General features: G+C 31.7%; 3 protein-coding genes across 4 annotated transcripts; 1 reads left to right on the forward strand and 2 right to left on the reverse strand.

Annotated features, from left to right (window-relative positions):
• Window positions 1-161: 161 nt before the first annotated feature.
• Window positions 162-9,086, reverse strand: Ptp69D (Protein tyrosine phosphatase 69D). The gene is made up of 10 exons (XM_069131075.1): window positions 8,712-9,086; window positions 5,760-6,065; window positions 5,056-5,643; window positions 4,681-4,974; window positions 3,593-4,600; window positions 3,273-3,516; window positions 2,170-3,181; window positions 1,803-2,090; window positions 1,125-1,553; window positions 162-1,037 (listed from the first exon to the last, which is right to left on the reverse strand). Exons 1-10 carry the CDS (start codon window positions 8,800-8,802, stop codon window positions 957-959), a joined length of 4,341 nt encoding a protein of 1,446 aa, XP_068987176.1. The 5' UTR covers window positions 8,803-9,086; the 3' UTR covers window positions 162-956.
• A 511-nt stretch (window positions 9,087-9,597) lies between these two features.
• On the forward strand, window positions 9,598-11,089 carry EMC3 (ER membrane protein complex subunit 3). Its single transcript, XM_069131108.1, has 4 exons — window positions 9,598-9,892; window positions 9,994-10,250; window positions 10,329-10,670; window positions 10,740-11,089. The coding sequence occupies exons 1-4, from the start codon at window positions 9,744-9,746 to the stop codon at window positions 10,748-10,750; spliced, it is 759 nt and encodes a 252-aa protein (XP_068987209.1). The 5' UTR covers window positions 9,598-9,743; the 3' UTR covers window positions 10,751-11,089.
• Window positions 11,090-11,251: 162 nt separating this feature from the next.
• NitFhit (ntrilase and fragile histidine triad fusion protein NitFhit) lies at window positions 11,252-12,997 on the reverse strand. 2 transcript variants are annotated; one of them, XM_069131288.1, is made up of 6 exons: window positions 12,659-12,997; window positions 12,336-12,486; window positions 12,100-12,255; window positions 11,807-12,013; window positions 11,523-11,735; window positions 11,252-11,451 (listed from the first exon to the last, which is right to left on the reverse strand). In XM_069131288.1, exons 1-6 carry the CDS (start codon window positions 12,703-12,705, stop codon window positions 11,293-11,295), a joined length of 933 nt encoding a protein of 310 aa, XP_068987389.1. In that variant the 5' UTR covers window positions 12,706-12,997; the 3' UTR covers window positions 11,252-11,292. The 2 variants fall into 2 exon arrangements, with proteins under 2 accessions (XP_068987389.1, XP_068987390.1); XM_069131289.1 differs by having other exon boundaries at window positions 12,611-12,996.
• Between the last annotated feature and the right edge of the window lie 20 nt (window positions 12,998-13,017).

The raw sequence follows: 13,017 nt of genomic DNA on the forward strand, positions 1-13,017 counted from the left end.
AACAGTAGATTAACAATGCATGCCAGCAAAAACGTTTGGAAGAATACAACCCAGTTCTTAATTCAGCTTTAATCCATATAAACTATGCCATCTATATGTGATCGTGTATGAAAAGTAATATACACATATGTATAATATAACGCGCTAAAAAAACATAAAAGTTATGTTTAAGATATACATAGAAGTTTTTTATTTTTCGTGAAACATAATTTTAATGTTGCAATGTATTTTACATTTCACATTGAGCTTGAACATTCTAACGGTATAAACGCACGATCAAATATTAGATTGGTAAGTTATATGGTCCACTTGTCAGAATATTCGTACGTCTTATAAATATGCTTAGTTCTTTCATAAGTCCACCAAATAGTCGTATTTGTTAATAAAAACGCACTTACTTTGTTGCGTCAATGCTTTCCTCGTATCCCATTTTCAATCACAAAAATGTTAACTGTTACACTATTTCAGGTTTTTCTTTCTAGATTCCATCAATAAAAATAAATTATTGAGATTGATTCACAACGTTGTCAAGAACGTGATACCACGAGCGTTTTCACTGTATTACACTTTTTAACGATTAACCATTAATTGGTTAATTTTATTTCTGTATCGTATCAAACGAATCGTATGTTTAGTTTAATCCTATGAATTTTTCAATGTGAAATGTTTACTGCTTACTTCTTGTAGTATGAATAAATGTCTAATACACATAATTCGATAGTCTGTGCATAAAATATGAAAATTGTCAAAGATCGATAGTTGCTTATGCTTATGCATATTTCAGTCTAACTTCATGATGTATTTGTTTCACCAATATATTAGTAATTTCTTTGGTTGGCCCAATATACGTTTCTTTGAGCATTCGTACATTTTCAAACATTTTTTGTACGTGAATTGTCTTTATGCACATATTCACCGAACATTACCGAGATGTTCCATTGTTACATTCCATGGTATTAAGAAGCTGGTTCGTCGTCGGCCAAATTATGAAGATCTGAATAATTCACGATAGCACGATGTAGAAATTCGTATTGTGCCTGAAAATGTCAATATATGCATTAATATAAGATATTTCTTATATATTAAAACAAATAATTGTTTAATATTAAATTCAAATTACGTACAAAAGTGCTAATCATGCCGTGTCTTTGCGATCGTAACTTCTTCGTCGTTGTAAATATATCTACGCGTTTTTCAGTCCTTAGTTGTTGAACCAATATACTAAGAGCGACGAACATAGAACTCCTATCGGATCCATAACTGCAGTGTACGACTAGCGAGCCGCTTGATTCTGTGTCATTCGTAAGTGTTTGGTTTACGAGTTCAATGAGACCACGAGTTACTTCAGGTACTTCTCCCTCTACCGTTGGCCATCCATGATATTGGTATTGTGTTACAACAACGCTTTCGTCAGTTTTAGTGTTAGAAACACAGAATTCACGGCGAGTGTAATATGGACAGCTCTCGCTTTGAATGTATCTAACTCTTATGTGATCGTATGCTGCATCGTCATCAGGCCAATAACGTGGACATTTTCGTGGACCCTCATTTAACTGAAATAAATGTTTATATTATAATCTGTATAATATTCCAAAAGGCTATATCTGGCATATGACTTTATGCAATATAATATATGTACTTATGAAAGAAGTTGGAGACACAACAATATTTTTCGTCCAACTGTATTTATTATGTATAAAATATAAGTTGCGTACCACGTACGATATTTACGCAAGGACTTAAAGCTTTTAAACATTTATAAAAACTTACAACAATTAGAAAAAAGAAGAAAGAGTGCTTACATCGGATAACATTACTATCGTAGAGATGCATTGTTCTGAAATCATTCGCCAGAAGTCTGCTATCGTAGTGTCCAACGGATCTTGGGTGATAACAAACGACTCGGAATTGTCATAGCCTTCAATAAATGATGCATTTATATACGTTGAATGTTCTCTACCTGGAACGGGCGTAAGAATTACTCGATTTCTGTCATATGGTATTATTAATTCACTTCTATTCTTGCTCTTATTTTCTTCTCCTCCACCAACAGAAAATGATTTTCTGTCTTCTAATACAGAATTGATTTTCTGCAAATAACAAAAGCAAAATAAATAACTTTTATCAACTAATATAATTTTGTCATGTAAATCCAAGTTTCTTACTTACATCATACTCTTCCTCCATTCTACATTTTTCTTTACCGTTATCTCGTTGTCTTAATCTTGTAACTGTAGTTTTAAGCTGAGATGCTGGAATTTCCGTATCCCCGTATTGTGCCATTTCCATTAACGCACGATAAGTGAAAATATACTGTTTTAACGATTGCACTAAAAAGTTTCTTTGATGTCTTAGATCACATACTGTATTGAAAATCGAAACTTGACCTTCTTCTGCAAGTTGTTGCAGCAAAGAATCTAATGCGACCAATGTTCCTGTTCGTCCGACACCTGCACTGCAATGTACCAATATCGGCCCCTTTTCCAGCGAATAAGCTTCATTCACTCTTTTGATAAACCTCAGTATCGCATGAGGATGTTCTGGTGCCATAAAGTCTTTCCAAACTAAGAAATGATACTGAACGATGGTGCGTGCATCTCGTTCTCCTAATCGTGTCATTTTTAATTCACGAACAACGTAATCTGAGTAAGCTCTTTCTCGAACATGTTCAACAGTAATGTCGCCAAAATTTTTAGTTTCACCTTTGTCTGGCCAGTATTTTGCGCATTTCGTTTTTGAGTATTCTTCGAGATTTGTTAACATAAGTATCAGCTCCAGATGTTGTTCCCAAATCATTCTCCAATAATCGCAAACGGTATTTTCCATTGGACCTTGAGCGCATATAAATTTCTTACGTTCTTTGTATCCTAACACAAAGTTCGCATTTATGTAGTCAGATCCGCAAATTCCATCCATTTGTGCGAGTCTTACTCTAGTCTGATCGTAACACTTTATATCTGGATAACGATTTTTGTATAGATTTTCACGTGCCTCCGAAGCTCTTGTTGTACGATCTGTGAACCTATCCGGTAGCAATTCGAACTCGTGTTGAAAACCATAATCAGAATCCCGATGCCGTTCGAGATATGCCTGGAGCAGTTCACCTTTAGGAATGGGAGGCATGTCTGGAGGGCTTGCTGCTACCAATTGATGTCTACCTCTAAGACTCCTGCATAAATGCCTATCAAGATAAAAATATTTATTATATTTTAAGCTCATATTTTTTCCTAGCGAAAATATATAATGGCTATAATTATAAAATATTCTTTTACCTGAAACTATTTCTCAAAGTTATAATTTCTTCTCCTCTCTGTTGAGCACGCTTTGTATATCTGTGCAATACACAAAGTGCAATGAGAAGAATGATGATGATTAGTATAAGAGCAATGGAAATTTGCAGAATTACGCTGAGTGTAGTCACTTCCGCTGACACTACGGCTACGGGATCTAACCCTCCATAAAGAGGATTAAAGTAATTACTATAGGCTGGTAAAAGCTGATCTTGATTTCCAAATACTATAAGAAAGTATATTATTATAAATCATTTTAAGTGTAAAATACATAAGCTTATTTATACATATATTAGTCATACCAATAACTTCGATAAAACCCGTGTAGTTTGAGTTTTCATCTAAGAAACCATCTTGTGCGGTAAATGATGGTAGTTCAGAAGATCCATCATTACCCTTTGTTTTCTGGGTAGCCATATTTTCTCTTTTTCTTCTTTCCACAGTCTCTGTATGATTATTGTCTATTAGATTTGCAATGGTTGTTTCGATCTTTTGAGTAGTAGCTGACGATGTTGTTGGAGCGGAAGTTGTAGTCCATGTTACTGACGTTGTAGTAGTGGCAGGTGTTGTATTAAGTGCTGAGATGGTTGTTGAAACTTCGGGAACAAAATGTAATACTGGTGGAGCGGCTTTTGGCCTAAGTCCAATACATTTGTTGCACATACTACTACTGTTGAATGATTCGCCATCGCCAAGAAAAATCTCGGGTACCAATCGATCACTATCGAATGTTTCGGCAACGTAAGCACCACCGGAAGGTGAATTATGGGCATATTGATAGGAATACACATTAATTTCTTCAGGCGGTGGTAAATCAGTGACGCTCTTTCGTGGTGCTAATTTTACTAAATAAACTCTATAACAACATATAGGACCATTTCTTTCTGTGATACGCGGAAGATATAACTTAAACAATTGTTTACCCTGATTCTCGATTTTTCGCCACGATCGCATGTTTAAGCTATCTCTATCTGGTATGGTAATTGGCGTGGTACAGTTACCGACAGCATCCTTTCCTGGTGTACGAGATCTAGTTACACCGTTCACACGAACCGTGTAATTCGTATTAGCCGGTATTTGATTAAAATGCGTGCTATTTTTTTTAACACTCCAATTCTGTGGCCCCCAAGTATCAATATCTAAACGACCCATACCATTTTTAAATCTAGCGATGCCGATTAATTGTATATTATAACGAGTAATAACGCCGTTAGATTTCTCTGGATGATCCCATGTAATAGAGATAAAACTGGAGCTACTTATATTATCGAATCGACAATTAACAGATAAATTCTGAGGAGGACTGGCCACTAAAATTAAGATTATATGATTAATTTTAAATTTCCAAAGTTTAGAAAATACTGAGTTTGCAAATTCAATAATATCTTACCTCCATCTAAAGTAGTACCATTCACTTCAATGCTCCAGTTTCCACATTCCTTTGTATATTCACTACACGCGGCAATTTTAAACTTATACGTTGTATCGGGATCAAGATCGACAAATGCGTAGACAGTAAATGGTTGCGCTGGATATACTGCTTCTCTTTTCTGATCTCCATGTGTAACCATTAAATTATAATAATGAACGTGTTCTTTTAAATCCGGTGGCGGTACTGTCCATCCTATTGTAATAGAATTTTCAGTGACTCCGTTAACGGAAACTTTTGGCACAAATATAGGATCTGTAATAAATTGAATTGATCTATTATTTCGTAATTCGGGAAACGAAGATACACGATCAGGATTATTCCTTATTTCAATACCTTTTTCAAGCGTAGTAATCCAACGTGGATCAAGTCGTACGTGTGATGTACCCACGGTATTTGTAGCGCTAATTCCAATCTGATACGCTGTACCACTTTCAAAACCTCTTAAAACATAACTCGAATTACCACCTCCAATTTGTTTAGAATAATATTGATATTGATTAGTTCCGTTTTTCATATGTTGGATAACATATTCTTTAATCGGTTCGTTGCCATCATTTACAGTCCAGTTTAAGAATATACTTCCAGCACCAACAGCTTTCATAAAGTCGATGCTCACTTTCGGTACATCAATCACAAAGAGATGTCTATAAGCGCTAATTTCGCCGCTGTAATCGCGTGCTTTGCAAATATACGTTCCGTTATCTTTCCGAGTTAAGCTCTCAAATTCTAAAGTCAGTAGAGTGAGTGTTTCGTTTATTTGCGTGATAGTGGTGAAATCCTTCCAGTGGTCGGTACTTTCTGAATCATTCCCTTTTAACCAAGTAAATTGAGATAATGGATAACCATGCATGAGGCATGTCAAGTTAGCTGATTCCATCACTTTTGCCCTAATATCTTCCCCAGCTGTTATTCTACCTGGTTCTAGAATGAAAATAATTTGTGATTACGAATATGAACGATAGTATATAAACATAAATTTTGCAAATTATATTTTATATTAATAAATAAATTATAGCTAGTTAATAATTGATATTTACCAATAACTCTAATATGAACATCCTTTTTTAACAATTCTCCATCTATAGTTTGTGCCATACACTTATAATCTCCTGTATCATTTCTACTAGCCTGTTTAATATCCAAACGTCCTCCAGAATCAAAATCTTTAATAGTGGTGAGATTCTTTCCGTTGCTGGTCCACCATATTTGACCAGGTACATTGAGTTTACATATAAGTGATGGAGTACTACCAGCCTCTATACCTTCTAAGTCTTGAGATGCTGTAATTTCTAACACTGCTGGATTCTCATTTTTTGACTCAGTGGTTTCTATTTTTTCAACAGCTGCACAGGGATATATAAAAATATAAGTACGTTTCTATTGTATATCTAATATTAATCTAATATATCAATATAATCAAATGAAAATATGTCAAATTAACATGGTATTTTTGCTAACTTAAACATAATAGTAATAAACAAAGGTAAATTGACATGCTAACTAATAACATTCATATTATTTGAAAAACTGCAATTGTGTCTAATTAAAGAACTTTTAGTCAAGTAGTATATGAACGAACCAAGTAATTGGCTAATTAATTCATTAAAATCATAATAGTGGAGTCATACAAACAGACCAAGTTTTGTCTTAATAGCTCAAATTATCAAAGATCTGAAGTATATCTTACTAAAACTTTTGTTACGATGTTTTATGAGCCTTGAGGTTAAATAATATATTCTACTAAACCTTCTGATATACACAAACATAGAAAATGTAAATATTGAGTGTACAATTTTAATAAAACAAGAATAAGTTATCAATTGATCAAAACTATTCCTGATTTATGTTTGTTGTTTTGTAAATAAGCAATTAGGATGTTTTTATTTTGTACATGATAATTACTATGATTATGTAAACTGTTTATTTTATAATCTAGAATAATATGAATTTCAAATAATATTATCTCATATTGCGTTCCCATCTTTTTTGTCCTAAGTGTAAGACTGTGTGAAGTGTATGTGCATATGCATGTGTCGCGTAAAGTCTTCATTTTATGAATTCAACGGTTATATCGATATATATATATCGATATGGCATCAGTAACTCAGTAATGGCGTTTTCTCATTTTAAGTATTTTTAGATTATATTCCATATTACGCGATTAGATTATGTATATTATGCGACGAAATATAATCGTTGTATTGAAAACAAACAAGTAAAACAAAATGTTTTTAATTTTTATTTAAATCAAAGTTAAATGTTAGTTAAATGTAAGGTTAAACTATAGTTGAATGTTCAAAGTGTTTAACCCATAATTACTCTTCTGATTATGTATGAAACAACATCTTACATGATTTTTGATTTTTTGCAGCTTCACTTCTTTCGATTTTTATAAAATCGTTTTCATACCAAATCGAAGTTATTCTCCGCGAAAAATGTAACTTGATATTATACTCGATGAAACAAATATACGAACTAGAAGCACAAAAGATAAACACAAAAGTATCATTTAGGTATTTAATATACCACATTGAAGCGGCTTGAGAATTAGGAAATAATTGTAGAAAAGAATTTCCACAGCATATATATATTTTTATATAATATATTTAATATATTTAATATAATATATTTATCTTGTTAAAATATATTATATTAAATAAATATATTTATATATTTATATTAAATATATTTATTATATTTATATAATTATAAATATTTATATATTTATTATATTTATATAAATATATTATTATATTTATATATTTATATATTTATATTAAATAAATATATTTAATATAATATATTTTAACAAGATAGAAGATTTGATAGCTATTTTGTAAGTAATATTTCTTTTATTACTTAATAAGCGAATTATTTATTATTAGAATTATTGATGATTAAAATATAAAGCTTGTACCAAAGAAATCAAAATGGGAATTATATGAAGAAACATATAATGCAAGAGAAGGAACAAGTCTCTATCCAAATATTTTACAAAGAATCACTAAAATCTCAAAAGATAAATTGTCTATGAAAAATTACGCACAGTGTTGGTCGTTTTGATCATTCTGGTAATTTCATTAATAAATACATTTACTCTTGAATATGATAATTTAAGATCTATAATCACGATTGCGGTTTGCGCATATGTAATCATTTTACGACTTGAATTCCGTGCTATTAAAATATTTTTATTTACTCCAATAGTATATATGTAACATGTAACAAGGTGGTTAAATGAAATAGGAATCGATCGAGCGATAATATACCGCTGATTATACCGTAAATAAATTTCAATTGTAGCATAGACATTTTAATATACAAATTAAATAAATAAATTAATATCTTTTATTTTTAATTCTAATTTATAAAAAAAAAAGAATAGAATGCAAATAAATTATATGTCTTTATTAATAAATTCATATCTTTTAATGTATAAATCTTTCAAAGTTGAACACATTCAATTCTACAATTTCGAAGTATGCGTGTACACAATATTTTATGTATTTTCACAAGTATTATGCATCTTTCAGTAATCAATGTATCATGAAAATTGAATCTTCCAGCATAAACACGGCTCACATAACAGAAAAGATAAAAGACAAGAGTGTATCGAATGATAAATAATTGAAACGATCAAGATACGCCAATGACATTCGATATCTTTTTATGTTGTTAATCAATCGTGCATGACGGTATGCAATTTTATGCACGCCTGTACAACCAACAATCCATTTAACATAGCTTAAAATCATTGCCATGATATTTGTTCAGGGTACAAATATTAAAAATTATTTGTTACGAAGGATAACAATCGTGAGGACTACGATGACAGCGGTGCATCATGCATCCGCTAAATAGTAGATACACTGCTTATAAATGTTCGTCATTGCATCCTCTCGTGGACGATCGACGAGAATAGCGGAAGAAGCTGTCGTCGCGTTGAAATCGTTCGCGAGTCAGTTTGTTAAATAATTTCTACAGCTTACCAGATTCGTCAAGGCCGGCAACGGTAAGTACGAAAAAGCAGAGTATCATCAAAGGGATACTCGACATCGGTAGGCCACTTCGGGGAAACATGGCGTCGTGACAACCGGGCGTGAGCGTTGTATCCCTGGCCCTTTTCCCACTTCCTGCCACCTTCTTATACGTTCTCGATTCCTTTCACAATCCCATGACGCGAGGTTAGTATCGCCTGTCCATTTGAATCACAATCCAATTCACTATTTCATATCACGCTTCGCACTTACGTGCGACGCACTTTTCGAGAGAGAGATGTTCAGACACACTTTACAAATCTCACCCCGTAATAGCGCTGGCGAAACTGAATCATATTATACGAATGTAACGTAGGTGTCCCGACGAACATCACGCCGCCAAATGCGAGCGATTGACACTGCCCTCTGTCGGGATTCTGCTCCACGTTCCAGGCTTACACGTCGATAACGAAGTTGATTCTTCCAAGAGCGGGAAATTGCATCGAATATAACTTATTATACTAAGTACTTACATATTGTTTCGCTCTTCTTTTATTGTTATCAGCGAAATATAGTTTTGTATTATTAATTACAAAAGTGAGAGTTGAGTTTTTAATGTACTATTTAGAGTAAAAATTTTAGAATATCAGTAAAATGTATACATAAATACAAATACGCGAGTGAGTAATAAGCACTTTTATATGTTACAAGTATTTATATATGTAGAATTAATATATTCTAACTTTTTCATGCACATTAAAAATTTATTTCTTATATGTGCATAATGTATACGTAATCCTGAAGGAATTTTATTTAATTTAGTTGCTTTATATGCTGCAAAAAATACATTAAATACACTTTATTATCGGTGAGGTATGAATCATTATTTCTATATCGTGTCGTCTAGGGGGCTCCTGCTATGTATAACTGGCAACTGGTATTAACATGCACATATTCTTGCCTTTGTAAAATGTTCTTCAATCTATTTAGTTTTCTTACTTTTCTTCTTTCTTCCGCGTAAATTTCGGTGCAGCGACAAGTGGTATGGCTGAGTTGATTTTAGATCCAAACATTCGAGGATGGGTGTTCTTACCTATCGTTGTGATTACGTTTCTCGTAGGCATTATTCGACATTATGTTTCGATATTACTTGCCTCACAGAAAAAGGTTGAGCTTCATCAAGTACAAGACAGGTGATTACGTGAATCTATAAATTGTATATGTGAATATATAAATATAGTGTATTTCCAACCTGTCGAAACATTTCATTATTATATACTTTGATGTTTTCTAGTCAAGTGATGATACGCTCTAGGCTGCTAAGAGAAAATGGTCAATATATTCCAAAAATGGCATTTATTAGCAGAAGGCATTTCTTTAATAATGAAGAGACAGGATATTTTAAAACACAAAAACGTGCCCCAGTATCGCAGAACCCAATGACAGATCCTAATATGATGACAGATATGTTAAAGGGAAATGTAACTAATGTTTTACCAATGGTATTAATAGGTGGCTGGATTAACTGGATGTTTTCTGGCTTTGTAACAAGTACGTTCAAAGGGTTATATGTATGATCTAAAGCATAAATTCAGTCTTTTCAAATTAACAGCAATAATTATATTTTAGCTAAAGTACCATTTCCTTTGACATTACGTTTCAAACCAATGTTGCAACGTGGTATAGAATTAGCTACACTTGATGCTGCATGGGTTTCATCTGCATCTTGGTATTTCCTTAATGTGTTTGGATTACGTTCCATTTATACACTTGTCCTTGGAGAAAGCAATGCTGCTGATACCTCCAGACTTTTACAGGATCAAGTATCAGGTGCTGCAATGTCTATGCCACCAGATCCAAAAGCTGCTTTCAAATCAGAATGGGAAGCATTGGAAATATATGAACATAATTGGGCGCTGCAAGGAGTTGAAGCAGATCTTATAGGATCCCAAAGAATAGATACAAGTGAAGGTATGTGGATATGAGTAATGACAAATTTTATATTAGCCTCTTATTTTAATAATACTTTGTATCTTATAGGTAGCAAATAATAAATATTACATCTATATCCATAGATATAGCATGTGCCATTTTTGGATAAATAATTGAAGTTTTAAGAAATTACTAAATGAATTAATAACTTGAATTATCATAATAAATGATGTATAATTTATTGCATTCTTTATAACATTCTACAAAATATTATTTTACATTTTATTAGAATATCTGCATTACAATTTCTTAGTAGTTTGTTATACTTTCAGTTTCATATGTACAAAAATTGTCCACAATTACAATTGTAGCAATATATTTTCACCTACTTTACATCTTTACGGTACAAATATTTATAAGTTAATATTTATAAGTTATATTAGACAGTATGTACAATAAAATTCATCATAATAAATGTTTGTTTTATATATGTATATTAAGAAAATATAATGTTTATTACATTTCAATCCCTAGTTACTTTACATACAATATCGGGCTTAGCACGAGCATTTGCTCCTTTCAAAAAGTAAAAATAAAAGCAAGTAAAATTTAATATAATTATATAGATATATATGCATATATACATCATTTAAATTAAAGATTACAGGGGTTCTATTTTAGGATATACATCTGTTCGACGATGATTTTCGCACGGCATATTTTGCCGAATTTGTTTTAATAAGTTTAAATCAATTTCTGCTAAAACCATATCAGTTTTTTCACTGCACTGCGCTACTATAGTTCCCCATGGATCAATAATCTGACAAAATTTTATACATATAGCATCATATTTAATGTAATAAAACTAGCATAAACTATAAAATTATTTACCATTGCATGACCCCAGCTCACTCTCTTTTTGTTATGTGTACCAGTTTGAGCTGCAGCTATAACATAACATTGTGTTTCTATAGCCCTTGCACGCAATAATACTTCCCAATGAGCAGCACCTGTTTGATATGTAAATGCTGATGGATATGTGAGAATTTCCGCTCCCATATTTCTTAATGAAAGAGATAACTCGGGAAAACGCATATCATAACACTAATATTACTGTTAAGTAAATACAATTTCTTAGACTTGAAGAACAAGATTATAAAATTTAAAAAGGATACAATACTGAGACCTAATTTACCAGCTGGTGTTGATATAGGTGGTTCAATCTTTTGTCCTGCTAAGACATAATCTGATTCCATCAATCTCACGCCAGTAGTTTTATTGTCCATATCAAATAAATGGATTTTACGATAAATACTGGCTATTTCCCCTTCACTGTTTATTACAACATGTGTATTACTTATACGATTTTTATCGTCATTTAACTATAAATATGTAATTAGAATATATGGATTAATAAAAAACAATTGTAGTATTTTTTTTGTAAAGAAATAAAAAGATTTAAGCTTACTGCTTCATGTAATCCACCTAACGATAACCAAATTTTATTTGCTTTAGCAATTTCTTTGTAACTTGATATTATTGATCCATTCAAAGGTTGAGCCATGGCTATTATATCTTTTTTATTATCGGCTAAATAATCACAGGCTTCAGGAAAGAAGGCAATCTATCAAAGCATTGTAAAAATTTATATAAATATGAATAATATTAAAAAAATGAAATTAAAGTTTTATTGTATGTGCTTACACAAGCTGTCCTAGATTTAGCCCTCTCAGCTAGTTCTCGTACAGTTTGTAAATTTTTTTCTTTATCATTTGTTGATGTCATTTGACATACTGCAACTAATGGGTATGCCATAGTACTAAATTTAGCAATAAGATGTTCTAAAAACTGTTTCCTAAAAGGTCAAGTTATAAGATGATTAAAAATAAGTGATAAGAAAGTTCTTTGTTTTTTATGTTTGGATCAATATAACATTTTTTATAGACAAAGTTAAGTTACATTTACTACAAGTAACTTACTAGATACACTTATACATTTTCTTATTACATTTTCTTTCCAATTATTACCTGTGATATTTAATAATAGAAAAACTGCTTAGAAAATGCATGCTCATCGCTTATTTACGTTACACGTACATAGGAATATTTGATAATACAGAAATGTCAATGCTGAAATGGGATACATTAATAGATATATACTAATAATTATATATTTTATAATGACGTTTTGTTTAAGGAAGAAGAATTTAATTTCTATAAATCGTAAAGTATGCTTATATAAGAATTATACATATATAACAAGTTTTTACAAATTTATAAAATAAATTATCAAAATTTTATAGGTTAACGAAAAGTAAGTATTGAATGTCGTGCACTCGAATTGTGCTCGCGTAGTCAAGAGCCATCTACCGGCTACCGCAGACCCT

The sequence above is a fragment of the Bombus flavifrons genome, chromosome 18 (genome assembly GCF_040668555.2).
Source record: "Bombus flavifrons isolate JBK064 chromosome 18, iyBomFlav1_principal, whole genome shotgun sequence".
Taxonomy (NCBI): Eukaryota; Metazoa; Arthropoda; class Insecta; order Hymenoptera; family Apidae; genus Bombus; species Bombus flavifrons.

Bases quoted from the DNA above. Each gene is read 5' to 3' on its own strand.
- Ptp69D (XM_069131075.1), bottom strand. From the start codon at position 8,802: ATGTTTCCCCGAAGTGGCCTACCGATGTCGAGTATCCCTTTGATGATA. The intron at 5,644-5,759 runs GTAAATATCAAT...TTTTCATTCTAG, and splicing joins TGTTCATATTAGAGTTATTG to AACCAGGTAGAATAACAGCT. The intron at 3,517-3,592 runs GTATGACTAATA...ACTTTCTTATAG, and splicing joins GGGTTTTATCGAAGTTATTG to TATTTGGAAATCAAGATCAG.
- EMC3 (XM_069131108.1), top strand. From the start codon at position 9,744: ATGGCTGAGTTGATTTTAGATCCAAACATTCGAGGATGGGTGTTCTTA. The intron at 9,893-9,993 runs GTGATTACGTGA...GATGTTTTCTAG, and splicing joins CTTCATCAAGTACAAGACAG to TCAAGTGATGATACGCTCTA. The intron at 10,251-10,328 runs GTACGTTCAAAG...ATTATATTTTAG, and splicing joins GTTTTCTGGCTTTGTAACAA to CTAAAGTACCATTTCCTTTG.
- NitFhit (XM_069131288.1), bottom strand. From the start codon at position 12,705: ATGAGCATGCATTTTCTAAGCAGTTTTTCTATTATTAAATATCACAG. The intron at 12,487-12,658 runs GTAATAATTGGA...TTGACCTTTTAG, and splicing joins TCTATTATTAAATATCACAG to GAAACAGTTTTTAGAACATC. The intron at 11,736-11,806 runs GTATCCTTTTTA...CAGTAATATTAG, and splicing joins GTAAATTAGGTCTCAGTATT to TGTTATGATATGCGTTTTCC.